This window comes from Mesoplodon bidens (genome assembly GCF_964165515.1).
Source record: "Mesoplodon bidens genome assembly, chromosome: 5".
NCBI lineage: Eukaryota > Metazoa > Chordata > Mammalia > Artiodactyla > Ziphiidae > Mesoplodon > Mesoplodon bidens.
Genome location: NC_138161.1, coordinates 142800800 through 142828138, shown reverse-complemented (window position 1 = coordinate 142828138; position 27339 = coordinate 142800800). Strand labels below are relative to the sequence as shown.

Sequence of the window (27339 nt, the reverse complement as noted above, 5' to 3'; positions counted from 1 at the left end):
AAAAAAAAAAAAAAAAAGATTTAGGCAGGACTAGGACAAAAGGGAATCCCCATGCCCTCATCATAGCACCAGGGAACAAGCCACACCACTCAAGAGTGTAAAGCAGGAGTACTCTGTGGCACAGGAGTGCAGAGAGAGGTGAAAGCTGAGGGTGCAGGATAAACGCTGAGAAAAAACACCTCTGGTATCCTAAGCACAAGGCAACAGCAGCCTACAGCTAGAAAAATCTGAAGCCTGTGGTATACTAAAGATAATGATGGCAATAATAGAACACAAACCTAGCTCAATTCCTAACCACACTGAAAATGTATACTGTTTTGTCCCTTTTAATTTTTATATCATGTGCAAATATTGTGATTAAAAGGAAAAACATTTTGGGAAAAGGAAAATCTCCCATATCTACTTCAAAAGGCAGTTTCTTGCCTTACTCTGATACTAGTTATAAATTTCTTCCTGTTATATACACTTATACATGCCATGTAAAAAGAACAGTCTAGTTAATGATGGGCAGTAGGGTAATGAAAACTAGCATCCTTCACAAAGCAGTAATTTCTTTTTCAGTATAGCTAAGAAAATGAAATAACAAGAATAAAATGAAGACAATAATCAAGTAGCCTAAATGGCTTATCCACACTAATATTTAGGTTCTTTGAGGACAGTCTCATTATAATGTTTGGCATAAGAAATTTATTGATAAACTAATGAAAAGGTAAACCATACCAAATAAGTAACAGGTATAGAAAAGCAGAAAGAAACTTAGGGTAGGAAGAATATCAGGCAGAAACATGCAAGGAGGATAACATAGAGCAAACCAAAAAGGTCCAGTAAGAAAGCAATTCCCCTAAGTATGTTCAGAAGAATAGTTCAGAATAGAAGGGGAGAAATCTACAGCAAAATATAATATAATATAGCTAGTATTCATATGGTATGTGCTTTTCACATATATGATCTTCTACTATCCATACACTGTGGTGACTCTTAGTATGTATAAAGATGAAAAAAATAAGTTCTAAAGAACCTGTCCTACATCATAGAGCTACAGGGTTCTGGTTCTGGGATTGTAAAATCCATGTATTCTCTACTCTACAATGGAGCTTCACCTGGTTTACTCCAGTAACCCTGGAGGACAGAAAGGTTGTCTAGTGAATATTCTTCCATGGGAGGAACACTTTGTTTCTGCTCCCAAACGAGAGACAAGAAACTAATGAAGAAGTCTATTTTGGAAGTTTTAGGAACACTGATGGGGGGTGGGATAAAGGGTGTCAAGCTTCAGAGACAAGAGCCAACAAAAAAAACTAGAAGACTGAGAGCCTCTGACTGGGATTAGAATAACCATCTTATAAGAAGTCCACTGCAAGGCAGAGCTCAAGCAGCTAACAGAGGTAGAAGGCTAACTGCCTAATCCCTAAGCATTTGATATTTGGGAACCCAATATGGTCACAAACCGTAGATATCTAAAGAGATAAATAAAACACTCTCTAGGAATAAATCCAAGAGGCTTGATTTTTAACCCAGCTGATGGGCAATGTCACAAAAAAAGTTACCTATTTTTGGTGAAACATGGTTTTTGGTTCCCTAATTTCAATAGACTTACCCAAAGATATATACCACTATTGCTTAAAACAGTAATTTGCAAAACTTCTTTGAAGAAACTATACATCCACCCAAACATCTACCCGCCCATTTATCTATTCATACATTTATTAAGCAACAAATATGCTCTGGCACTACACCAGGTCCTTGGGCACATAAAGTTGAACAGAACAAGGGTCGTCTTCTAAGAATCTCTATTTTTTTTCCAGCTTTACTGAGATATAATTGATATATGACATTGTGTAAGCTTAAGGTATACAACATGTCAATTTAATACATATGTATTGCAAACTGATTACCATCATTGCATTAGCTAACACCTCCATCCCATCACATTGCTTTTTTTTTTTTTCTTTTTTTGGTGAGAACATTTAAGGTCTACTCTCTTAGCAAGTTTCAAGTATGTAATACTTACTACTGCTGTACATTAGATCACCAGAACTTATTCATCTTATAAATGGAAATTTATATTCTGTGACCAACTTATCCCCATTTCTCCCATCCCCTAAAGAAACTCTATTTTAATTGAGAAGATGAACGTGTAAAAAAATAGTAAGTGAATTAAATACAATGATAGGAACTTGACAAGCGTATATACTACTTAGAAAGGAGTGTCAATTCTCTGCAGAAGCAACTGGGAAGGGGAAACAGGGTCAACAGCATTCTAGGCAGTAGCATTAGCGAAGGCCTATAAACAAAGGTACAACAATGGGAGCACAGAGCTACTTTAAGTTTGGAATCTAAAACAGATTTTGTAACCAAGAAGAAAGATGGGGCTGGATTTAAAAAGGCTTAGGAAGCCAAACTTTATTCTAGAGACAGGAGATGGTCACTGAAGGATTTTCATCAACAGCTATGAGTTTTAAAAAAATATTTCTGGTTCCAATATGGAAAATAGTCAGAAGAAAAGGTGAAAGAAATGGAGCAAAGGTGACTTACCACTGCAGTCAATCCAAAAACAGAAGGGTGAGGGCAGTGACAGTTTAAGATAGTAACAATAATGATAGATGAAATGGCAGGGACGTGATAAATATTCAAATGTTAAAGAAATAAAATCTGCTGAAGTAAGTGACTGATGGACAAAAATGACTTCTGTTTCTGGTGTGGTCATCTGGGTGGGTTTATTCACAACAGGAAGCAAAGAATTCTTTTCCCCTGACTCCTGTAGGAGGCATAACTCTTTTGTTTAAGAATGCCTAATTAGGACTTCTCTGGTGGTGCAGTGATTAAGAACCTGCCTGCCAATGCAGGGGACACGGGTTCGAGCCTGGTCCGGGAAGATCCCACATGGCGCAGAGCAACTAACCCCGTGTGCCCCAACTACTGAGCCTGTGGCCTAGAGCCCGAGAGCCACAACAACTGAGCCCATGCACTGCAACTACTGAAGCCCACGTGCCTAGAGCCCGTGCTCCACAACAAGAGAAGCCAACACAATGAGAAGCCCGCGCACTGCAATGAAGAGTAGCCCCACTCGCCACAACGAGAAAGCCTGCGCAGCAATGAAGACCCAATGCAGCCATAAATGAATGAATGAATGAATGAATAAAAGAATGCCTAATTAGTATGTCCCATTAGAAGAGACTGACGTCCTTTAATTCATAAATGATTGATACAGAATATCCTATTTCCAGACCTCAGGCCACAGTGGTATCTACATTCAAAATAAATACAAAATTTCAGGAACACATCGTCAACAAATACGAAAACCTTTAAGTGGCAAGTTGACATAAGCAGAATGTTAATAAAATGTCAAATTACTTGAGACTTGAAAAGGGAAAAGTAGTTTTACAAAAATTCAATAGTTATCACCTTCAACAATTGATCAATCTTAGCATCACTAATAAGTGGACAACCTGACATTATGAGCTAGCTACTGTGACAAAATATAAAGTACACAGCATCACCTACGAGATTATCTTGCTAAAAAATGTAAATGTAACCTAATGAAGTCATTAGACCTAACTTTCAGGTACAAAATACAGGAGATATAGGGATAAGTTAAATGATACCATGAGGGGAAAAAAAAATTAGATAAATAAAAATGTGAGGTATTTTTTAAGACAACTAATTTGTCAACAAAAGTTAATGTGATGCAAATAAACACCCCAAAAAAGTGGGGGAACTGTTTCATATTTCAAAAAAGTCCTGAAAACACAACAATCAAATGCGATATGTAGGGACTTCCCTGGTGGCGCAGTGGTTAAGGATCCTCCTGCTAATGCAGGGGAAACGGGTTCGATCCCTGGGCTGTGAAGATCCCACATGCCACAGAGCAACTAAGCCCGTGCGCCACAACTACTAAGCCTGCGCTCTAGAGCCTGTGCTCTGCAACGAGAAGCCACTGCAATGAGAAGTCTGTGCACCGCAAAGAAGAGCAGTCCCTGCTCACTGCAACTAGAGAAAGTGCAGGTGCGGCGGCGAAAACCCAAAGCAGCCAAAAAATAAATTAATTAATTTTTAAAAATGCAATATGTAAATCGGTGTGCTTTACTTCTCTGTTGTCTAATATCCTAGGTATGCTTCTACCAAAGGACCATTTGCCTTTGTTGTCTTCTCTTCCCCCGGATATATGCATGGATGCTCCATCACCTCCTTCAAGTCTTTATTTAAGGTCACATTCTTACAGGGTTTTCCTGACCATCCTATTTAAAATAATCCTTCTCTTCCCAATTTCTTCATTCTTCTCTATTTTATTATTCAGCATAGCATTTATTATTTGTCATACTATAATAGTTTGCCTATGTATGTTATTCACTAGCTTTTCCCCAAAACTAAAATGTAAAGTCCAGGAGGGCTGGGATTTTCGCTTGGTTTATTCAGTGCTATATCCTCCATGCTTGGAATGGTTAACAGACAGTCAAGTATTTCTTGGTCAAATGAATGAATCACCACAAAAACAATACTGTCAAAATGGGCCTAAAATAATGGTAAAAGCATATCTAAATGATCCCTACAGATATTTTTTTCCTTAATCATAAATCCTGACAATCTGTGTTTCTTTAAGCACAGACAGAAATGAGGAAAATAGGTAAAGTCAAACCAGCAATAGGACTACCAATATCACTCCTTTTAAATATGTCCTACTCCTAATTGACATCAATTATTTACATGAAGTGTTACCAAATGTCTGGCCTCTACTCTCAACCATGCATCTTCACAAACATTTCATGAAGAGTGGTAAATGATTAATGGGTTTATAAGAAAAAAATGTTTACAAAATTCAAGACACTGATTACCTCTGAGGTGAAGCATTTTAGTAGTATTAGTAATATTTCAGTTCTTAAGCAGGGGGGTGGGAGATTTACATATATTACATATTACATACATTCTTTTATGTGTAGCAAATGACATATAATTTTTTTAAGTGGGTGCATTAAAGTATTTGAAATTATCCACATTAATATCTCCGAGTTCCTGAAATCACTAGAAGAAATCCCAAATTCTGGAGTACAATTATCTGAATTATCACAGTGTTACAGTCCTTGTTTAACATCTGTTAATTTACATATCACAGTGATTAGTAGAGTTTTTCATTTTAATTTTTCCTCAGAAAGTGAGAATGCATAATAACTGTGTGTCAGGGGAACAAAGAAAAGGATATACTTCTTATTTTTGGAAAGATCCAGTAGAAAACATTTTTATGAAACAAAACTGAGTGGCTTACATAAATTTTATCATTAAATATATCCTTTGAACGTCTAAAATAAATCCTATTGTATATTTAAAAACAACCAAAAAATAACTATAAAGATTAATTATTAAGATAGATTATTTTGGCTGACTGCCATGATGCACTTAAAGAAAAACTGCTCTTTACTATCACACCTCTGCGAATTAAGCCCAAACTAATTTCCCATTTTGGCAAAACCTAAGACTTTTTTTAAAGTATCAGGAAATTCACTTGGCCCACAGAGACATATGTACACCAATTAAGAAACAATATAAAAATACATTTGGAAAGAACAATTTTACAAATCAATTCAACAAAAATGTCACTATAATCTTATCTCTGTATCTCTAGCATTTATCTAGGACACTGTCTCATGTGCTTAGGAGGAAAACAATGTTTTTGGACATGGCTCATTTATTAGTATTAAATCCAATCTCCTTAGTCTAGTCTACAAGGCTATTATTCACTCTCTCCAGCTTTGTATCTTGCTGTTCCTTCTACACATCCAAAACTCCATCTTCTCTATAAGCTCCTTCCTGGTTTTACTGCTGAACTTCGATTTATCTTTGAAAATCTAATTTCACACCTAAATAATCTGTGAAGCACTCACACCTCAGATAACGAACTCATCCTTTGGGTTCTCAATGGGTCTTATATTTCTTAACTACTGAACTTGTCAAGGTATTACTGCTATTAGCTTACGAAGTTCTTTCCTCATTTAGAACATGAACTCACTGTCTAGAGCTATAACCTTGTTGATCTCTAAATATATAGTTCCTAACTAAAAACTGGACATACATTAAGTATTCAATAAATGTATACCGAACAGGGGCTTCCCTGGTGGCGCAGTGGTTGAGAATCTGCCTGCTAATGCAGGGGACACGGGTTCGAGCCCTGGGCTGGGAGGATCCCACATGCCGCGGAGCAACTAGGCCCGTGAGCCACAACTACTGAGCCTGCACGTCTGGAGCCTGTGCTCCGCAACAAGAGAGGCCACGATAGTGAGAGGCCCGCGCACTGCGATGAAGAGTGGCCCCCGCTTGGCACAGCTAGAGAAAGCCCTCGCACAGAAACGAAGACCCAACACAGCAAAAATAAATAAATTAATAAACCCCTACCCCCAACATCTTCTTTAAAAAAAAAAATGTATACTGAACAAATAATAAAAAAATGAATCCCATATAAGTTTGAAAGATCAAACAGTTCATTTATTTAACACTTGTTAAAAAAGAAAGTGCAATAAATGTGTATCATTTATGTCACAGTAAAATAATGTTTTTGTAGGTATGTTTTAATACTGAAGGATACCAATGCTTGAAATTACCATGAGGTAATTATAACCTCAATATACAGTTGATCATGACTAATCCAGATGGGGAGTTAATCTACTCCCCACTGATACAAATCTTATTGTTGAGTTATACTTGGGTTTATGACTATCTCATTTAAGCATTTCTCATAATAAGAGTAATGCCTCAGAAAACTCAATCTAAAAAGATTTAATATTAATCAATAGAATATAACTGGTCCTTTAAAAAATACTAGTTTAATTTCATAACTCATTCAGTCAGTCCTAAGACACTGGTAATAAAAACCACCAGAAATTTATTATATGACTGAAGGTGTGAGTGGAAAGAGCACAACTGTTACTTGAGTACCCTTCCCCAGCTACTTCAGATTATACACTTAAGAGTTATATACCAGGCAGAATACAGTAGTGGCTATCAGTATGAATTTAGGAGCTAGATGATCTGGGTACAATTCCTGGCTTTGCCATTTACTAGCTGTGTGACCTCAGGCAAGTTTCTTAACTCTTTTTGCCTCAATTTTCTCATCTGTGAAAAGGCGGTAACAATAATATAGAAGACATACCTCATAAAAATGTTGAGAATTACATATATGTAAAGTACTTACAATGGTGCATGGCACATAGTAAATATGATATCTGTATTTGCTACTATTACTGTTCAACATATTTCCTCCTGGCTCCAATACATTACATTGCAAGCTTCACAGCTGTAATACTATTTCCTGTCTTACACCTTTTCACATTACAAATTGGCTACAATTTCTTGAGTTTTCATTAGTTTTCTACATGATTACTCCTTTGTCTTGGCATTTTTCATATCCAACTTTGCTTCCTTTCTTTAACATTCTGTTTACCTTCCTCAACTTGGAGTAGTCTCCAAAGTGATACAGACAACACAAACTGAGAGGTGCACTGCAAAAAATATTAGACCTTCTATTTTTATCTAAAAATCAGAAACAAGATATTTAAATATAGAGAATAAGTTTGGTATGCCCTCACTAGGTTCATATTTCAGATTGTTTTTTGTCACAGATGGTATTTGAGGTATCCCAGGAGAATAAGAATAGATCACTGCTCTAAAGGATTGATTGACATTAGAAATAGAACTCTTCACTGTTTTGTTCATTTTGTAAGTTACTTATGACCACTGCAATAGAGTTATGATTTATACTATTTATTTTTAACTCTTCACAAAATGGAAATGCACAAATTTCTAGAGAAAACAGACACAAAAACAAATATCTGAATATGTAATCACAAGTGAATAACAGAAATGAGGAGGCACTGAGACTTCTTGCACAAGCTCTTCTTAGACCACTGATGACGAGCTAATGACATTCGTCATTAGAAACTGACTTACTCATATGTGCAATTAATTCTATAAATATATATATATGCTTCAACAAACACAAACGTTAATAAAAAAGGACTACACACTCAGTCTACTGATAAAAGGATGAAAAGAAAATAAAACTTTATTTTTATTTATTAGGTATTTAGGAAATAAACTTAGTTCAGAACTAAGAAAGTCTGCAACAATCGCCAGGCAGCAACTTCTTAAGCACTTTCCTTACAAGATAAGAACTCAAGCCTTTTGAGAAAAAGTATGGGGAAGAGGGAGACATGGACAGAATAATTTAGCCTTTTCATAAGTTTTCACTATTAGGAATTTAGGCTAAAAATGCTTTACTGATGGAATATACAATCAAAAATATTTAGAGACTTTAATTTGGGACTAGAAGTAAATTCAGCTTTACTCTACCACATTTTGGCATCTCTTTACATTTTCTCAGTTTGTACTATTTAACCATTTTTACATTTCATAATATTTTTAATCCTTTGATTAATAACTGCTCAAATGGATAAACAAATGAAAAGTTCTATACTTAAGGTTAAATAAACAAATTCACAGAAGCATGTATGATTAGAAATGAGAAGAGAAAAAAGCTACAAGATTAAGTCATATCATTATAAAAGAACACAATAAACAAAATTTCTATTTATAATTGTGAGCAGAGCAAAACAAAATAACAGACAAGAGTGAAAGGCACTAAGTGAATACAGCTGACTCGTGAACAATACAGGTTTGAACTGTGCAAATCCACGCATATTTTTTCAATAAATATATTGGGAAAGTTTTTGTAGATTTGTGAAGATTTGAAAAAACTCGCAAACCACAGCCTGCCTAATAAAAAAAAATTAAGAAAAATAGGAATGTCATGAATACCACTTATTTTATCACAACCATAAAATATACATAAATTATAAAAAAGTTAAAATGTATCAAAACTTACCCACACAAACACTTACAGACTGTCACATGGCGCCATTTGCAGTTGGGAGAAATGTAAACAAATGTAAAAATGCAATATTAAAACATAACTGTGTAAAATTAACTACAGTACATACTGTATTGCTGTCATAATTTTGTAGCCACTTCCCATTCCTATTTTTAGTGAGCACAGGCTTACAATGCTATGTGAGACTAATCATCTCCATGTAAGCAGTTTATTTCTTCAGTAAATTGCATAATTGCAGTAAAAAGTGATCTCTTGAGGTTCCTGCATACTTAACATCATATTTAGTGCAATACCATAAACCTTAAATAATACCATGGGACCCACATGAAGTGCTACTAATGATGATGAAAGTGCTCCCCCAAAGCAGAGAAAAGTCATAACATTACAAGAAAAAGTCGAGTTGCTTGATATGTGCCATAGATTGAGGTCTGCAGCTGTGGCTGTCCACCATTTCAAAATAAATGAATCCACATAACGACAATTTAAAAAAAAAAAAGAAAACTTGTGAAGTCATCACTGTAGCTACACCAGCAGGCATGAAAACCTTGCACTTTTATGATATATCTTTTTATTTCATATTAAATCCAGTTCTTATGTTGGTGCTGGACTGCTTGAAGAAAGGCATACCTATAGACTCTAATATGAGTGGAGGAAACGCAGTCATTATATGAAAACTTAAAGCAAAAGCAAGGTAAAGGGTTTAAAGCTGGAGAATTTAATGCCTGCAAAGGATGGTTTGATAATTTTAGTAAAAGGGTTTGCTTTAAAAAATGTCAAGATAACGGGCAAAGAAAATTCTGCTGACAAAGAGGCAGCAGACAACTTCCAAGTCACCATTAAGAAAATCATTGAGTAGAAAGGATATCTGCCGAAAAAGGTTTTTACTTTTTATATTTTTTATTGAAATATACTTGATTTCCAATGTTGTGTTAGTTTCAGGTATACAGCAAAATGATTCCAGTATATATATTTATATATATACATATTTATATATATTTATATATATTTATATATATGTAAATATACCTGCATTTATTAGTTATATATATGTTTCTTTTTTACATTCTCTTCCATTACAGGTTATTACAAGATATTGAGTATGGTTGCCTTTGCTATACACAAGGTCCTTCTTGGTTATCTATTTTATATATAGTAGTGTGTATATTTTAATACCAAACCCCTAATTTTTTCATCCCCCCTTTCCCTTTGGTAGCCATAAGTTTGTTTTCTATGTCTGTGAGTCTATTTCTGTTTTGTACACAAGTTCATTTGTATCATTTTTTTTAGGTTTCAAATATAAGTGATATCATATGATATTTGTCTTTGGCTTACTTCACCTTAGTATGATAATCTCTAGGTTCATCCATGTTGCTGCAAATGGCATTATTTCATTCTTTTTTATGGCTGAGTAATATTCCATCACACACACACACACACACACACTCTCTCTCTTCTTGACCCATTCATTTGTCAATGTAGACTTATGTAGCTTCCATGTCTTGGCTATTATAAATAGTGTTGCTGTTAACACTGGGGTGCATTTATCTTTTCAAATTATGTTTTCCTCTGGATATAATCCCAGGAGTGGGACTGCAGGATCATACCATTAGCTCTATTTTTAGTTTTTTAAGGAACCTCCATACTGTTCACCATAGTGGCTGTACCAATTTACATTACCACCAACAGTGTAGGAGGATTCCCTTTTCTCCATACCTTCTCCAGCATTTATTATTTATAGACTTTTTGATATTGGCCATTCTGACTGGTATGAGCTGATACCTTATTATAGTTCTGATTTGCATTTCTCTAATAATTAGCAATGTTGAGCATCTTGTCATGTGCCAAGTGTATGTCTTCTTTGCAGACGTGGCTTTTTACATCTTCTGCCCATTTTTTGATTTGGTTGTTTTGTTTTTTTGAACTTGAGCTGTATGAGATCTTTGTATATTTTGAGAATTAATCCCTTGTCAGTTGCATCATTTGCAATTTTCTACCATTCTGTAGGTTGTCTTTTTGTTTTGTTTATGGTTTCCCTTGCTGTGTAAAAGCTTTTAAGTTTAATTAGGTCCCATTTTTTAATTTTTGTTTTTATTTCCATGACTATAGGAGATGGATCCAAAAAGATATTGCTATGATTTATGTCAAAGAGTGTTCCGCTTATGTTTTCATCTAGGAGTTTTACAGTATCCAGTGTTACATTTTGGTTTTTAAATTAATTTATTTTATTTTTGGCTCCATTGGGTCTTCATTGCTGTGCATGGGCTTTCTCTAGTTGCGGTGAGTGGGGGCTACTCTTCGCTGCAGTGCATGGGCTTCTCATTGTGGTGGCCTCTTGTTGCGGAGCACGGGCTGTAGGCTTCAGTAGTTGTGGCTTGCAGGCTCTAAAGTGCAGGCTCGGTAGTTGTGGCGCACAGGCTTAGTTGCTCCACAGCATGTGGGATCTTCCCAGACCAGGGCTCCAACCCATGTCCCCTGCATAGGCAGGAGGATTCTTAACCACCAGTGGTCCTACATTTTGGTCTTTAATCCATTTTGAGATTATTTTTGTGTATGGTGTTAAAGAATGATCTAATTTTAGTTATTTACATATAGCTGTCCAGTTTCCCCAGCACCACTTATGAAGAGACTGTCCTTTCTCCACTGTATATTTTTGCATCCTTTGTCGTAGATTAACTGACCATAGGTGCGTGGTTTTATTTTTGGTCTTTCTATCGTGTTCCATTGATCTGTATGTCTCTTTTTGTGTGAGTACCATACTGTTTTGATAACTGTAGCTTTGTAGTATAGTATGAAGACAGGGAACCCGATTCCTCCAGCTCTGGTGTTCTTTCTCAAGATTGCTTTGGCTATTTGGGGTCTTCTGTGCTTCCATACAAATTAAAATTTTTTTTATTCTAGTTCTGTGAAAAATGCCATTGGTAACTTAATAGGAATTGCACTGAATCTGCAGACTGCCTTGGGCAAATAGTCATTTTGACAATGTTGATTCCTCCGATCCAAAAACATGATATAGCTTTCCATCTATTTGTGTCATCTTCGATTTCTTCCATCAGCGTTTTATAGTTTTTGGAGTACAGGTCATTTGCCTCCTTTTCTAGGTTTATTCCTAGGTTTTTTGTTTCTTGGGGTTTTTTTGATGCAATGGTAAATGGGATTGTGCTTTCTCTTTCTAAATTTTCATTGTTAATGTACAGAAATACAACAGATTTCTGTGTATTAATTTTGTATACTGCAACTTTACCAGGTTCATTGATGAGCTCTAATAGATTTCTGGTTATGTCTTTAGGATTTTCTATGTATAGTAGCATGTCATCTGCAAACAGTTACAGTTTTACATCTGCTTTTCCAAGTTGGATTACTTTTATTTCTTTTTCTTCTCTGATTACCTTGGCTAGGACTTCAAAACTATGTTGAATAAAAGTGGTGAGAGTGGACATCCTTCTCCTGTTCCTGATCTTAGAGGAAACGCTTTCAGCTTTTCACCACTGAGTATGACAGTAGCTATGTGTTTGTCATATATGGAGTTTATTATGTTGAGGTATGTTCCCTCTCTGCTCACTTTTTGGAGTTTTTATCATAAATGGATGTTGAATTTTATCAAAAGCTTTTTCTGCATCTATTGAGATGATCATATAGTTTTTATTGTTCAATTTGTTAATGTGGTGTACCACACTGATTGACTTGCAGATATAGGAAAATCCTTGCATCGCTGGGATAAATCCCACTTGATCATGGTGTATGATCTTTTTAACGTATTGTTGGATTCAGTTTGCATGTATTTTCTTGAGGAATTTTGTGTCTGTGTTCATCAGTGATATAGGCCTGCAAATTTCTTTTTTGTGGCATCTTTGTCTGGCTTCAAGCTGATGGTGGCTTCATAGAATGAGCTTTTAAGTATTCCTTCCTCTGCAATTTTTTGAAATAGTTTCAAAAGGATAGGTGTTAACTCTCCTTTAAGTGTCTGACAGAATTTGCCTGTGAAGTTATCTCGTCCTAGACTTTTGTTTATTGGTAATTTTTAAATCACAGATTCAATTTCAGTACTTGTAATTGGTCTGTTCCTATTTTCTGTTTCTTCCTGGTTCAGGCTTGGGAGATTGTACCTTTCTAAGGATTTGCCCATTTCTTCTAGGTTGTCCAGTTCTTTGGCATATAGCTGCTTGTAGTAGTCTCTTACGGTCCTTTATTTCTATGGTGTCAGTTGTAACTTCTCCTTTTTAATTTCTAATTTTATTGATCTGGGTCCTCTCCCTTTTTTTCTTGATGAGTTTGGCTAAAGTTTTATCAATTTTTAAACATATTTTCAAGGAATCAGCTTTTAGTTTTGTTGATCCTTTCTATTGTTTTTATAGTCTCTATTTCATTTATTTCTGCTCTGCCCTTTATACTTACTTTCCTTCTACTAACTTTGGATTTTGTTTGTTCTTCTTCCTCTGGTTGCTTTAGGTGAAAGTCAGGTTGTTTATTTGAGATTGTTCTCGTTTCCTGAGGTAAGCTTGTATAGCTATAAACTTCCCTCTTAGAACTGCTTTTGCTGTGTCCCGTAAGTTTTGCATTGTCCTGTTTTTGTTTTCATTTGTCTTTAAGTATATTTTCTGATTTCCTTTTTTACTTCTTCAGTGATCCATTGGTTGCTTACTACAATATGTTTAACCTCCACGTGTTTGTGTTTTTTGCAGTTCTTTTTCTTGTAGTTGGTTTCTAGCCTCATAGCGTTATGGTCAGAAAAGATGCTTGATAAAATTACAATTTTCTTACATTTACTAAGGCTTGCTTTGTGGCCCAGCATGTGACCTACCCTGGTGAATGTTCCATGTACACTTGAAAAAAATGTGTATTCTACTGCTCTTGGATGGAATGGCTTTATGAATTTCAATCAAATCTATGTAGTCTAAGGTGCCATTTAAGACCTGCGTTTCTTTACTGATTTTCTGTCTGGATAATCTGTCCACTGACGTTAGTGGGGTATTAGAGGATCCCACTATTATTGTGTTACTCTCAATTTTTCCTTTTATGTCTGTTAATATTTGCCTTATACATTGAGGTGCTCTTATTTTGGGTGCATATGTTTACAATTGTTATATCATCTTGGATTGATCCTCTGATCATTATGTGGTACCCTTGTTTGTCTCTTTAACAGTCTTTATTTTAAGGTTGATTTTGTCTGATATGAGTATTGCTACTCCAGCTTTCTTTTGATTTCCATTTCCATGGAATACCTTTTTCCATCCCCTCACTTTCAATCTGTATGTGCCTATAGATCTGATGTGGTTGTCTTGTTGGCAGCATATATGTGGGTCTTGTTTTTGTATCCATTCAGCCAGCCTATGTCTTTCGGTTGGAGCATTTAATCCATTTACCTTTAAGGCAAATACCCATATGTATGTTCTTATTGCCTTTTTGTTCATTGTTTTGGATTTGTTTTTGTTTTGTTTTGGGCTTTTTTGGGGGATTTTTGGATTTGTTTTGTTTTGGATTTTTTTCCTCCTTTTGTCTTTTGTTCTCTTCTCTTGTGATTTGATGACTTTCTTTAGTGTTGGTGTTTGGATTCCTTTTCCTTATTTCTGTGTAGATCTACTATAGATTTTTGGTTTATCATGAGACTTTGATATAGCAATCTATACATACAATGATTGTTTTAGGTTGTTGATCTCTTAATTTCTAATGCATTTGAAATATCCTGCATTTACACTATCCTCCTTTCACAATTATTGGTTTAGATATCATATTTGTGTGTGTGTGTGTATGATTTCCTACCTTTACTGTATGCCTTTATTGGTGAGCTTTCCCATTTCATAATTTTCTTTCTTCTACTTGTGGACTGTTCTTTTCTGCCTAGAGAACTCGGTTAGCATTTGTTGTAAATCTGGTTTGGTGGTGCTGAACTCTCTTAGCTTTTGCTTGACTGTAAAGCTTTTGATTTCTTCATTGAATCTGAACAAGAGCCTTTCTGGGTAGCATATTCTTGGTTGTAGGTTTTTCCTGTTCATCACTTTAAATATATTATGCCACTCCCTTCTGGTCTGCAGAGTTTCTGCTGGAAAATCAGCTGATAACCTTATGGGGGTTCCCTTGTGTGTTACTTGTTGCTTTCCCCTCATTGTTTTTTAATATTTTCTCTTTATCTTTAATTTTTGTCAATTTGATACAGTGTATCTTGGTTGTGTTCCTCCTTGGGTTGATCCTGTATGGTACTCTCTGCTTCCTAGACTTGGGTTACTGCTTTCTTTCCCATGTTAGGGAAGTTTTCAGCTATTATCTCTTCAAATATCTTCTCAGGCCCTTTCTCTCTTTTTTCTCCTTCTGGGACTCCTATAAGGAGAATGTTGGTACATTTGACGTTGTCCCAGAGGTCTCTTAAACTATCGTTTTTTCCTTCCATTTTTTTTCCTTATTCTGTTTCGCAGCAGTGATTTCCACCATTCTACCAGTTCGCTTATTTGTTCTTTTGCCTCATTTATTCTATTGATTACTTCTAGTGTATTTTTCATTTCAGTTATTGTATTTTTTTAAATTTATTTCTATTTTTGGCTGCATTGGGTCTTCGTTGCTGTGTGTGGGCTTTCTCTAGTTGCAGCAAGCGGGGGCCACTCTTTGCCATGGTGAGCAAGCTTCTCATTGTGGTGACTTCTCTTGTTGGGAGCACGGGCTCTAGGTGTGCAGGCTTCAGTAGTTGCAGCTCATGGGCTCCAGAGCGCAGGCTCAGCAGCTGTGGCGCATGGGCTCAGCTGCTCCGCGGCATGTGGGATCTTCCCAGACCAGGGCTTGAACCTGTGTCTTCTGCATTGGCAGGCGGATTCTTAACCACTGCGCCGCCAGGAAAGCCCCAGTTATTGTATTCTTTAACTGTGTTTAGTTGTTCCTTATCTTTTCTAATCCTTTGTTAAAAACTTCTTGTAACCTCTCACTCTGTGCTTCCATTCTTTTCCCGAATTCCTCAATCATCTTTCCAATCATTACTCTGAACTCTTTCTCAGGTAGATTGCCTATCTCCCTATCATTTCATTGTTTTGGGGTTTTACCTCATTCCTTCATCTGGAACATATTCCTTCGCTGTCTCATTTTGTCTAAACTTCTGTTTGTATTTTTATGTATGTGGAAGGTTAGTTATGTGTCTTGACCTTGAAGAAGTAGCCCTCTGTAGGGGATGTCCTATGTGTCCCAGTAGTACAGCTCCTCTCGTAACTCGATGGCCAGTTATCAGCTGGTCCCACGGTAGGTTCTGACCTGCTTGTGGACTCATCTCCACAGGTTTGGGGACTGTGCATTTCTTGCTTCTATTGTCTGCCCCCTGGTGGGTGAGGCTAGTCTAGAGGCTTGTGGGGGCTTCCTGGTGGGAGGGGCCGGTGTCTGCCCCCTGGTGGGTAGAGTTGGGTCTTGGCCCTCTGGTGGGCAGGGCCATGTCAAATGGCATGCCTAGTGGTGGCTATGGGCTCAGGAAGTCTTCAAGAAGCCTGTCTGTTGATGGGTGGGACCGTGTTCCAGCCCTGTTGGTTATCTGGCCTGATGTGTCCCAGCACTGGAGCCTAGAGGCTGTTGGGTGGGGCCAGGTCTTGGCACTAATGTCCCAAGCAAGAGGTCAGCCTTCAGATGATTTTTCCCGGATACGTTCGCCACCAACTTTTATGCCCCAAGAGAGAGCCACAGCCACCCCCTGTCTCCCCAACAGGCCCTCCAAGACCAGCGGGCAGTTCCGGCCCAGGTTCCTTTGAAGTCACTGCTTTTTCCCTGTGTCTTGGTGATCAAAAGACCTCGTGTGCATCATCCAAGAGTGGAGTCTGGTTTCCCGAGTTCTGTGGAGCTCCTGTGGTCAAGAGATGCTAGCCTTTAAAGCCAAATGCTCTGGCGGCTCCTCCTCCTGATGCCAGACTCCCCAGCTGGGGAGCCTCATGTGGGGCTCAGAACTCTCACTCCTGTGGGAGAACTTTTGTGATATAATTATTCTCCAGCTTCTGGGTCACCCATCCAGAGCGTATGGGATTTGATTATATCATGAGTGCACCCTTCCTACCAACTCGTCTTCTCTGTCTTTGAATGTAGAATATCTTTTTCGTAGGTTCCAGTATTTTTTATTGATGGTTATACAGCAATTAGTTATGATTTTGGTGTTCTCATGGGAGGACATGACCTCAAGGTCTTCTACTCTGCCATCTTGTTTTCTCTCCTGGCCCGATCAGAATGGGGTGCTGGCTGGGACTAGGCAGAGCTGCAGCACCCAGCTTGGCATCAGCAGTGCCAGCAGCTGCTCTCCAGGAGCATGGCAGATCCCTCGCTGCCTGTAGCCAGGTGTTTTTATACAAATCCTGGTAGCAGGCAAGGAGCTCAGCTTTGCTGGACTGGTGATCTCAGTTGCAGCCTCAGTCTCTGATGTGAGCTGGGAGTCCCAAACATCCCATCCTAGTCAACAAAACTGCTGAAAAGAAAAACTTTTTTCTCTTCCAGCTTGGGTCCTGCAGAGAGAGCCTACAAATTAACTGACAACTGACAAACTTACTGGAGAAGAGACATTTACACTTGCATGTGGGAGTTGCTCAGTGATAGCTAAGTCTGCCTCAACAGGTTTTTAATGCAGAAGAAAGCACCCTACTCGGGAAAAAATCATCACAAACAACATTATTAGTAAGGAAGATAAGCGAGCACCAGGACTTAGGTAAGAAGGCACAGGCTAACTCTACTTTTTGTGCACATGCAAGTCAGGTTTATGATCAGGACTGCTCTTATCTGTAAAGCTACAAACTCCCAGGCCTTGAAGGGAAAATATAACACCAGCTACCAGTCTTTTGGTTGTAGAACAAGAATGCATGGACAATGAGAACCCTTTTCTGGACTGGTTCCATTGATGCTTTGACCTTGAAGTTGGGAAGTACCTTGCCAGTAAGGAACTGACTTTTAAAATTCTTTTTATAATGAACGATGCCCCTGGCCACCCAGAACCCTATGAGTTCAACACCAAAAGTGTCAAAGTGATCAACTTGCTCCCAAACACAGTATTTCTAATTCAGTCTCTAGATCAGGGAGTCATAAGGGCCTTTAAGGCTCATTACACACAGTACTCTATGGAAAGGATTGTCAGGGCTATGGAAGAGAACCCCCATAGAGAGAACATCATGAAAGTCTGCAAGGACTACACCACTGAAGCTGAAGATGCCATTGTTGCTAAAGAAAAAGCCACGAAAGCTACCAGGCCCGAAATAATGAATTTTGCCCAGATGTTGTGTGTGACCTCACAGGACTAAGGACAGAGCCGATCAAAGAAATCATGAAAGAGACTGTGGATGTGGCAAAAACGGTCGGGGTGGGGTGGGGAGGCAGTGAAGAGTTTTAAGATATGAATCTTCAAGAAATTCAAGAGCTAATAGACACTACACCAAAGGAATTACGAGAAGATGACTTGATGGAGATGAGTGCTTCCTAACCAGGGCCATACAATGAGGAAGAAGACATAGAAGAAGCATTGCCAGAAAACAAATGACATTAGGCAATCTGGTAGAAGGGTTCTGCTTATTCAACACTGCTTTTAACATCTTTTACAACATGAACCCTTCTGTGATACGGGCATTCAAACTGTAGCAAATGGCGGAAGAAGGACTGGTACTATGTTAGAGAAATGAAAAAGCAAAATTCAAACAGAAATTATGATGTATTTCCATAAAATTACACCAAATATGCCTGCTTCTCCTGCCTACCCTTCCACCTCCTCCACCTCTGCCATCCCCAAGACAGCAAGACAAACCCCTCCTCTTCCTCAGCCTACTCAATGTGAAGACGATGAGGACAAAGACCTTTGTGATGATCCACTTCCACTTAATGAACAGTAAATAATCACCATGCCATACACTTAATAAACATTATCTGTTGTATATGTGTGTGAGTGTCTCCATGTGAAAATATAGTAACTGTATGGCAAGAACCGTATGAGACACTCGTGTCATCATCGTCATTGCCTAACTATTCATTGTGTAGAGCTTCGTGTGCAAGACTTGTATTGAAGTGGATAGCCTACCCATACATAGGCATAAGGTGAGTGATATTTAATATATACTGTTCTATAACTTTGCTTTCAAAGAATTACATTACTGTACAGTATGACACGCTCTCACTCTCATAGTTGGAGAAAGTGCATATCAGCTTATCACCACAGGTAAGTGATTTTTCTTAAAAAAAGTAACAGTACTTCCAATACTGTATTATGAATATGACAGTAATACTGTATGCCATAAAAATTTTATAACAATTCATTCACTAGTATAAAGGCTAGGCTACCATGAAACAATTGTATCAGTTACACTAGGGTGGCAAAAAGCAATCAGATTGCTGGTTTCTTCGTTATCAATGCATAAATCATCGTAACTGTAAGAAAATATGAATTATTCACATTATCTTTTCATTTTTGATGTCTAGTGTTAATAATACATATAAGATCTATGGTGTTTTGCATCATATAAGACAATATTGATATAGGTACTAACAGACAGATGATTTAGCTTATAAACAGATGACATAAACTTACAGTAATGATACAGTACAGTACTGTAAATGTACTCTCCCCTTTTTATGCTTTTCTTAATAACATTTTTTCTCTAGCTTACTTTATTGTAAGAACACAGAATATAATACATATAAAATACAAAATGTGTGTTAATCGACTGTTAATGTTATTGGTAAGGCTTCCAGTCAACAGTAGGGTATTAGTAGTTAAGTTTGGGGGGAGTCAAAAATTATATGAGGATTTTCAGCTACAGGGGCTGAGAGTACCTAACACCCGTGTTGTTCAAGGGTCAGCTGAATATTAAATGTGTTGTGTTGCAAAGGCTTCCCTACATAGATGTCATACTGAAATATATGAAAACTACACAAATTGACCTTTGGAAACATATCTAAGAATTGATACATGGAGATCTGATTGTAATAATCTGGGGAAGAAATACAATTACAGTGTGCTTTACCTCCTGGCAACTGGCTCCAACAGGAACCAAGTATATCTATTGACTTTGAAAAGCTACAGGCTGCTCTGGGAATTAACATACTATATTCCTAAATTAGGCTGATATTACAATTACAAAGGACATGTGGCCAGGTGCAGATTTGTAGTTATAACCAATTTGTAATAAGGAATAGAAGCTACAGTATACTACTTTTTCAGGCAATAACATACTCTTGGACTACCCTATTCAATTTAAACACTTTCAACTGAAATGACTTCTAACTCGTCTCACCTTTACTTTAGTTTGTTATAATACAATATATTCATTCATTCAAAAGACTTTTAATGGCTACTCCGTGTTAACTAGGCATTTTTCTAGGATCTTGGGATCTAATGGTTCTTTGATATTTCAGAATTTTATCACAAAATATAATTCACCAAAACTAACCTCCTCACACTCCCAAGGAACTAAATAACCTATACAGTATTTTGAAGAAAAGAAAACATAAAATACTGTACATTTAACAATATGAAAGCATTTAAATGCATTCCTGAGTATACACAGAGTAGCAAAAGATCAATATCTTGCTAAAGAGTTTAAGATAAATTTTTTTGTATCTGCATCTGAATTATTATTTCATTAAATTCAATACAGTGAACAATATGTGACACAGTCCCAGTATATGTTTATGATGTATTCAGCTCATAAGTTTTACCACTCTGTATCAACAATAGCTTTTGCAAATACATAGTCTGTCCCTCCAAAACATGTAATACCATCTTTCAAATAGAATTTCCACTTGTTCTTGCTGCGATGAATCTTGTCATACTTGCAGACAATTAAATTATCAGTGTCAAACAGGTCTGGCACATCCTGCTCACTAACATCATCTCTGGAATTTTTATTTATTTGTTTGTATGTTTCTTTCTTTATTTATTTTGAGTTTAAACTTTTACTTTTCAAATTAGATATGCAATAAAGTCTCAAGCAAAGTGAGTAAGCATCCTATTTATGACACTGTTTTAAGCCACCTAATTAAAAGCATTATATAAATATTTAAAATTGAAACTGACAATATTTATTAAAACTTCTAATCATCACAATTATATTTATATTTATTTATTTCTAAGTAGCCTTAGAAGATATCAAATTCTGCTTTAAATTAATACATTCTAATAATCCAAACTGTATTAGATATACTGTCTAAAAAATAACAGAATGATGATTTTAAAAGTCTTCTTTAATTAGGTCAGTAATCTCAAATATTGGGACAAAATGTTTAGGAATATGAAATGAATGCCTTCTGAATAATTTCATTTGCTACATTTTATTCATTGTTGTTTCCCCCTCATTCTGTTTTCATATATGAAATGTTTTTATAACAAATCTTGATTTCCTCTTTTTATTTGCCTTAGAACAATAGTTCTCAATAGTTCTTATACATTAGAATATCACCTGGTGAGCTTTAAAAAAATCTCTATATCCAGGTCACATGCCTTACAAAGTAAATCAGAATGTCTGTGGGATGTGGAAGGGAGCCAGGCGTCAGTATCCCCGTGAGATGTTAATGTGCAGCAATGTTTGGAAACTACTGTCTTAAACTCTTAATAATCATTCCATCACGTGTTAGTGCTGTGAAGGTCCAAGATATATACTACTTTTAAATCTACAACTGAATCACCTGTATTGCAAGCCTGGCATAGTAGTGAGTATAGTAGCTGGTGAGTAAAACTACTACTTGCACCTTAACTTGTATCTTACCTGGCTTTAACTTCTATTTGCAACATATAAAAACACATGTAGTAACAACAACAAAATTATTTTTTAGTGAACAGTAGTTCCACAGAAATGTTTCAGAATCTAGGAGTTTTTGCATTTTAGAAGTTAATACAGTGCATATAGTTTATATTTCATCATACCCCAAAAGAATCTGGGGCAGCCCCCTGTAATCAAGAACATTAACATTTAACAGCAATGCATACAGATATTCACACTGACTGTGATAAATAAAAATTGTAAGTAGCCTCATGTTACTCTAGGCCAGGTTTTGGAATTTCAGAGCTTTTTGGATTGCAGAAATGAAGACAAGTGATTATGGAGTATATCTGAATAGGTGACAATTTAAGGTCTCCCCTACCTTCCATAAAATGTGAATAAATAGTCTGAAAGCCACTGACAGAATGTTTCTGTAAAACGTTTTCATACTGCTGCTAGAGTAGAGGTGAACACCTGATGAGAAAGACATATGTTGAACAGCCTGTGTTTGAATGTTTGCTTTGATATGTGTTTGTAGTACTTTTTTAATTAAAAATAAACACTACTGCTACTACTAATAAAAAGCCTAACCCCACCTTACTAAAAGAGTGGACCTAGAAGAAAACCAATCTTTGTTGTCAGTGTTGAAAGTCAAGAAAAAGGAACACCTAATTCAGAAAATAGAAATCTTAATTAAATCAAAACACAGAACGTTAAAACTGGAATTGATGGTGGCCTAAAGCATGACATGAATTGAGTTCACCATAAATAAAATAAAGAAATAAAACTGTAAAAGTATCTCAACATTTACAGTGTAAAACTGCTTGAGTGAATGTTTTAGTGAAAATGGAAAATCATGCAGGAAAAAATGGTTTCTGCATGATTAATTTGTGAAGACTAGTAAAGAAAACTTGTATTCTTAATGGAAATCAGATTATCTCAAGTAGAGTGTCCCAAATAGAAGTTCAAGTTTTACACACACACACACACACACACACACACACAGAGAAAATGGGAAAGGGGCGGGGGGGTGGGGGGGTGGAGGTGTGTGTGTGTGGGTATGTCAGTGGTGGGGATCCATGTAAAATAATTTTGGGAATTTTGGATTGAATTAAGTTAAGGAGGTTTTTCTCCATTAGGATTTCTAAGAACTTTAAATAAGTTAATATGCTTTCACAGTCTCTAAGGTAGGTATAATAGGCAGCCTGCTCCCACTTCCTTGACCTCCAAACCCTTTTTTCTTTAAAGCATTTAACAAGACTAGTATTCCACGGAACATGAAATTGCTGGAGATGTATTTATAAATTCAGGAGTTTTAGATGGTCTTCAAGAATGAATGTCAGGAGTCAGCCTCTACTCTTCATGCCATAAATTTTCTTCTCCTTATCAACTATCAGTCACTCTTCAGTGCTAGTACCTCCATGCAATGTAATAAAATTCCCAAATGAAGGAGATTAATTTTGGAATTAATAGCATGGATTATCATATAAATGAGAAAACAGTAGATCTTCTCTTATACTAAACACCAAGTCAAAACAAAACTTAAAATAACATATTCACCATTTACAAGTATAAGCAGGCAGTTTGTATAAATATTGAAATGCTATACCTCATCAAATTCTTCAGTCATTTTTCTGATGATTTCTGCATTCTGCATATTTCGAAACATCTCTATTCTCACAGTACCTGTGGAACAACAGATTTTATATAGTTAATCTTTTTCTATCCCATGCTAAAAATTAAATTTAACCTGAGCACTGTTTGAAAAGTTTTATATGGAAGTGTTTGGGTTTTTCTTACTTCCCCCAAACTTCTAACTATTCTAAAGGAATCCCTTGTTTAAGAATTTAAAAGTTCTTTAGACATTAAAAAAAAACCCTGAATATCCTATGAATTAGATAAGTATAAGGAAAAATATTGAGAGAAGTGTTGAAGAAGGAAAAGACAAAGACATAAAACAATGAATTTATACGGTAGGGAAGCCCCTAAAGATTGACTTAAATATATACTGGTGCTAACCAGACATATAGCTGGCTGCCTTAGTCTGAAAAACACCCAAGTACAGAAAGTGTTATCTCCCTTCAAGGCCCCCTCTGATATTTTTTAATCATCAGAATATCCTTCGATAAATTAAAACTAAATGTCCCATAATCTAACAACACATTTCAGTTAAATCTGTTTTTTTGAACATGAAGAGTTGCTCAATAACTTCTACATAAGGATCAAACAATCAAAGAAAAAGTTAACCTCTTTCAACATCTCATTCGTTCGTACTACTTTTACCTTACTTTAGTTTTATCTCAAATATGGTAATGTAAATATTATCACTCTTATGAGAATGAGTGATTTATATTGAAAACCTGTGTTAAAAATAACATTTAAAGAAACTGAAATAAGGTTCAAAATCAACTTAGGTACAAAGAATTCTGGCCTAATAATTAAATGAGGTTCAGTTTCAACTGTATAAGTGTAAAATACTCAAGTTAAAAATCACAAGAATAACACTCAATGAATCAGTAAGAAAATAATTACTGTATAACCTCTGACAGGCTCCTTGCCAGTGATTACCAGCTCCAACTCAAATCACAATTAGGAATGTAGGTAGGAAGAGTCTCTGAAATGTACTGTACTCTTACAGAAAAGACCATGGAGCAGTAGGATAGCCACTAAAAGTCAAAGTATGATCTTAATTCAGAGTCCCAACAAAAACTACAATGGAACATTTGGCACTTATTAAACTCAATTTAACTGAATTAAAATCTATAAAATGAGAAAAATGCCCTATCTGCCCTATCTTTTAATCAGAATCATTTAAAAGCACAGTTTATTTACTGATACATAGCTCTCATTCATTTTCTGGATGATGAATTAAGTACCACCAACGGATATTCCCAATATTCAACTTTAGAGATGACAGTCTAGGCTGGAATGTGGATGAAAAGGAAAAATATTTTTAAAGAGTTCTTCCCCAACATGCAATTTCTGAAACAAAATGAGAAACTTTTTATCCTGATTTTATTTTTTTATGTGAAAAACAGTAACGTAGAGAGTATTCAACAGTGTTGAAGAAGGTTGTTTATGTTCTACAATACAGCCTTTATTTTCAGGATTTTTAAAAATTAAATAAAAAAGAAATGTGCTAAACTGATAACTGTAACTAATCTCAAATAAAAGTAACTTTCTGTTAGACATTATTAAAATCACTCAAACAAAATTGTTTCTATTTAACCTTGTTTGGGTCATGAAATATTCTGTCAATCTGAAATAAGATTCCCATAGATAAAAAGCATGTAATTTCATGGGTTAATTCATGGTACTCTTGATAAGTAAAATTACATTCATAAGTACTAATAAAAAAGCAAAAGAAGTAAAATAGGTGTTAAAATTTTTGAACATGGGAAGAATTAACTGTTCTTCTTAAGGAGATGGAAATATTTTATATTTTGAATGGAATGTCATTACATGATTGTATGCATTTGTCAAAAGCCATCTATCTGTATACTGTGTGTGAATTTTAATGTATGGAAATTAGATCTTGGTAAAGTTGATTTTTTAAAAATTCAAGAAAAGGGACAATACTAATTCTACTACTTCATTAATAAGTTGCACATATCACTCTTAAAATACTCCCAGTGTAAATAATGTTCAACTACTCTATATCCATGATTGACATGGCAGTTTTCATATTCAGTGGAGTCTTAACTATACTTTCAATAAAATAGCTATGTTAGTTCATAAAGAGAGGACTATTTCACTGCATCAATTTAATGTAGTAAAGTGAAGGGCAACAAAACAGTAACTAGCATTAAAAGCAATATGAAAACAACAACCTCATGCTTAGCATCTTTAAAGATGACTACAATATACAAATATCAATTACTAATAAAATAAAATCAGATGTTTAAAAGCCATAATTTTGAAAATGAACAGAAGCTTGTTACTGATTTTTCTTTTAAGGAAGAAATTCCTTCTCCTGCCACCATGACTATTCCAAAGATTAGCCTATTTACTTATTTTCCAATGGTTCATTCTTCTCCAATTGGGTACCACAACTCTACAGAAACTGCTTCCTCACACCAGCTGTCTCCGAACTGCTACATCAAACAGTTTTTCCTTAGTAATAATCTATGTAATGTATTTAAAGAATTTGCTTATTTTATTGGTTCCCGCAGCAGTATGTATTTACAATATATTCTCTGATGACTTATTTTTATTTCTTTCAGTTACTTTTAGTCATTTAACTGAAGTACATACAGGTAATTTCTAAAGCTCCATCCAAGCATTCTTCTTTGCCCTTCTTTTACATTTTCTAACCCGGAGATGGTCCCTACCTATCTAGCTCACCCACTAGAATGAAGTACGGCAGAGACCACCACTTACTGATCTTTGTATTCCCCCATGAACCTTGAAAAATGCCCGACATGTTAAGCTCCTCTGTCCTATTAAGCTTTCTTTGACAAAGAAAAAAATCTTGCCCTAATTCAACACTAATGTTCAAAATAAATTAAAAAGCTAATCTCAGTTCATCTTTGGATTCTTGGTTCTTAAAGATGCATAGTTCTAATAGAAGATTATTCTAAGATTATGGATAGTAAAGGTAAATAAATCTGAAATGATTCAGATTCACGGAAACATAAATATCTGAAAATAAAGAATAAAAGAGAGAAAAGATCATCTTCCACTCTTAAATACTAACAAGTTATCTATGAGAATCCTAAAAGAATAAGCCACCAACATACATATTTTATATTAAAAAGTAAAAGTTCGCTTGAGCAGGTCCTCCTCACAAGATTGTACTTTTAATAAAGCAAAAGGAAGAACTTTCAAATTGTCATTTTAAACTATGAATAATTTTAGAAATAGAAGTAACATCTGAAAACTACCATCAAGTTCTTAATCATTTAAACTATGTCAAATGCTGGTAACAGCAGAAAATGATACAATCCCTGTGGTATGCAATTCGGCAAATGTCTACCAAAATTACAAATTTACATCCTCTTGTCTTGATATTGTACTTGTTGCAAAGTATCCATAAAATCACACATGTGCAAAATAATGAATATACAAGGTTATTCCCTGAAGCACTGTCTGTAACAGTAAAACAGGAAAAAACCCCATATGCCCATAAATAAGAATCTGATTAAATAAGTAAAAATGGTGATGGTAACGACAATGGTGGTGGCAGCCTACATCTGGGTGCTCACCATATGCCAGGCATTGTGCTAAATAAGTGCTTAAACTTCCAAACAACCTTATTCAGAATACAATTTTTCTCCCATTTTACACATGATAAAATTGAGGCACCTAGAGATTTAGCAACTTGTAAAAAAGGTTTTCCAGCAGCACATCCATGGCCTGCATGAAGGCAATCTGGCTATAGGTCCATGAAAACCACTACTTTTGGGCTTCCCTGGTGGCGCAGTGGTTGAGAGTCCGCCTGCCGATGCAGGGGACATGGGTTCGTGCCCCAGTCTGGGAGGATCCCACATGCCGCGGAGCGGCTGGGCCCGTGAGCCATGGCCGCTGAGCCTGCACGTCCGGAGCCCATGCTCCGCAACGGGAGAGGCCACAACAGTGAGAGGCCCGCGTACCACAAAAACAAACAAACAAAAACACACTACTTTTAATTGGCTCTTGAAGTCAATGGAAGCCATGGAGACAAAAAACAACAAAGCTATCTATGACTGATACAAAAAGACCTGCAGGATACATTTACACCTGAAAAAAGAAGGGATAGGTTCCAGTTCAAGATGGTGATGTAGGAAGGCCCTGAACTCATCTTCTCCC

The 27339-nt window shown here is 36.1% G+C and overlaps 1 protein-coding gene across 2 annotated transcripts in view; it reads right to left on the bottom strand.

Annotated features, from left to right (window-relative positions):
• STAG1 (STAG1 cohesin complex component) overlaps positions 1-27339 on the bottom strand; it is a 449323-nt gene that overhangs the window by 181025 nt on the left and 240959 nt on the right. The window contains exon 6 of one of the 2 annotated variants that reach the window (XM_081234436.1): positions 23162-23238. In XM_081234436.1, coding sequence (XP_081090562.1) covers positions 23162-23238 — 77 coding nt within the window. Of the gene's footprint in view, positions 1-2532; positions 2707-23161; positions 23239-27339 lie in introns of those variants that run through there. The other variant, XM_081234437.1, reaches the window with a different exon arrangement.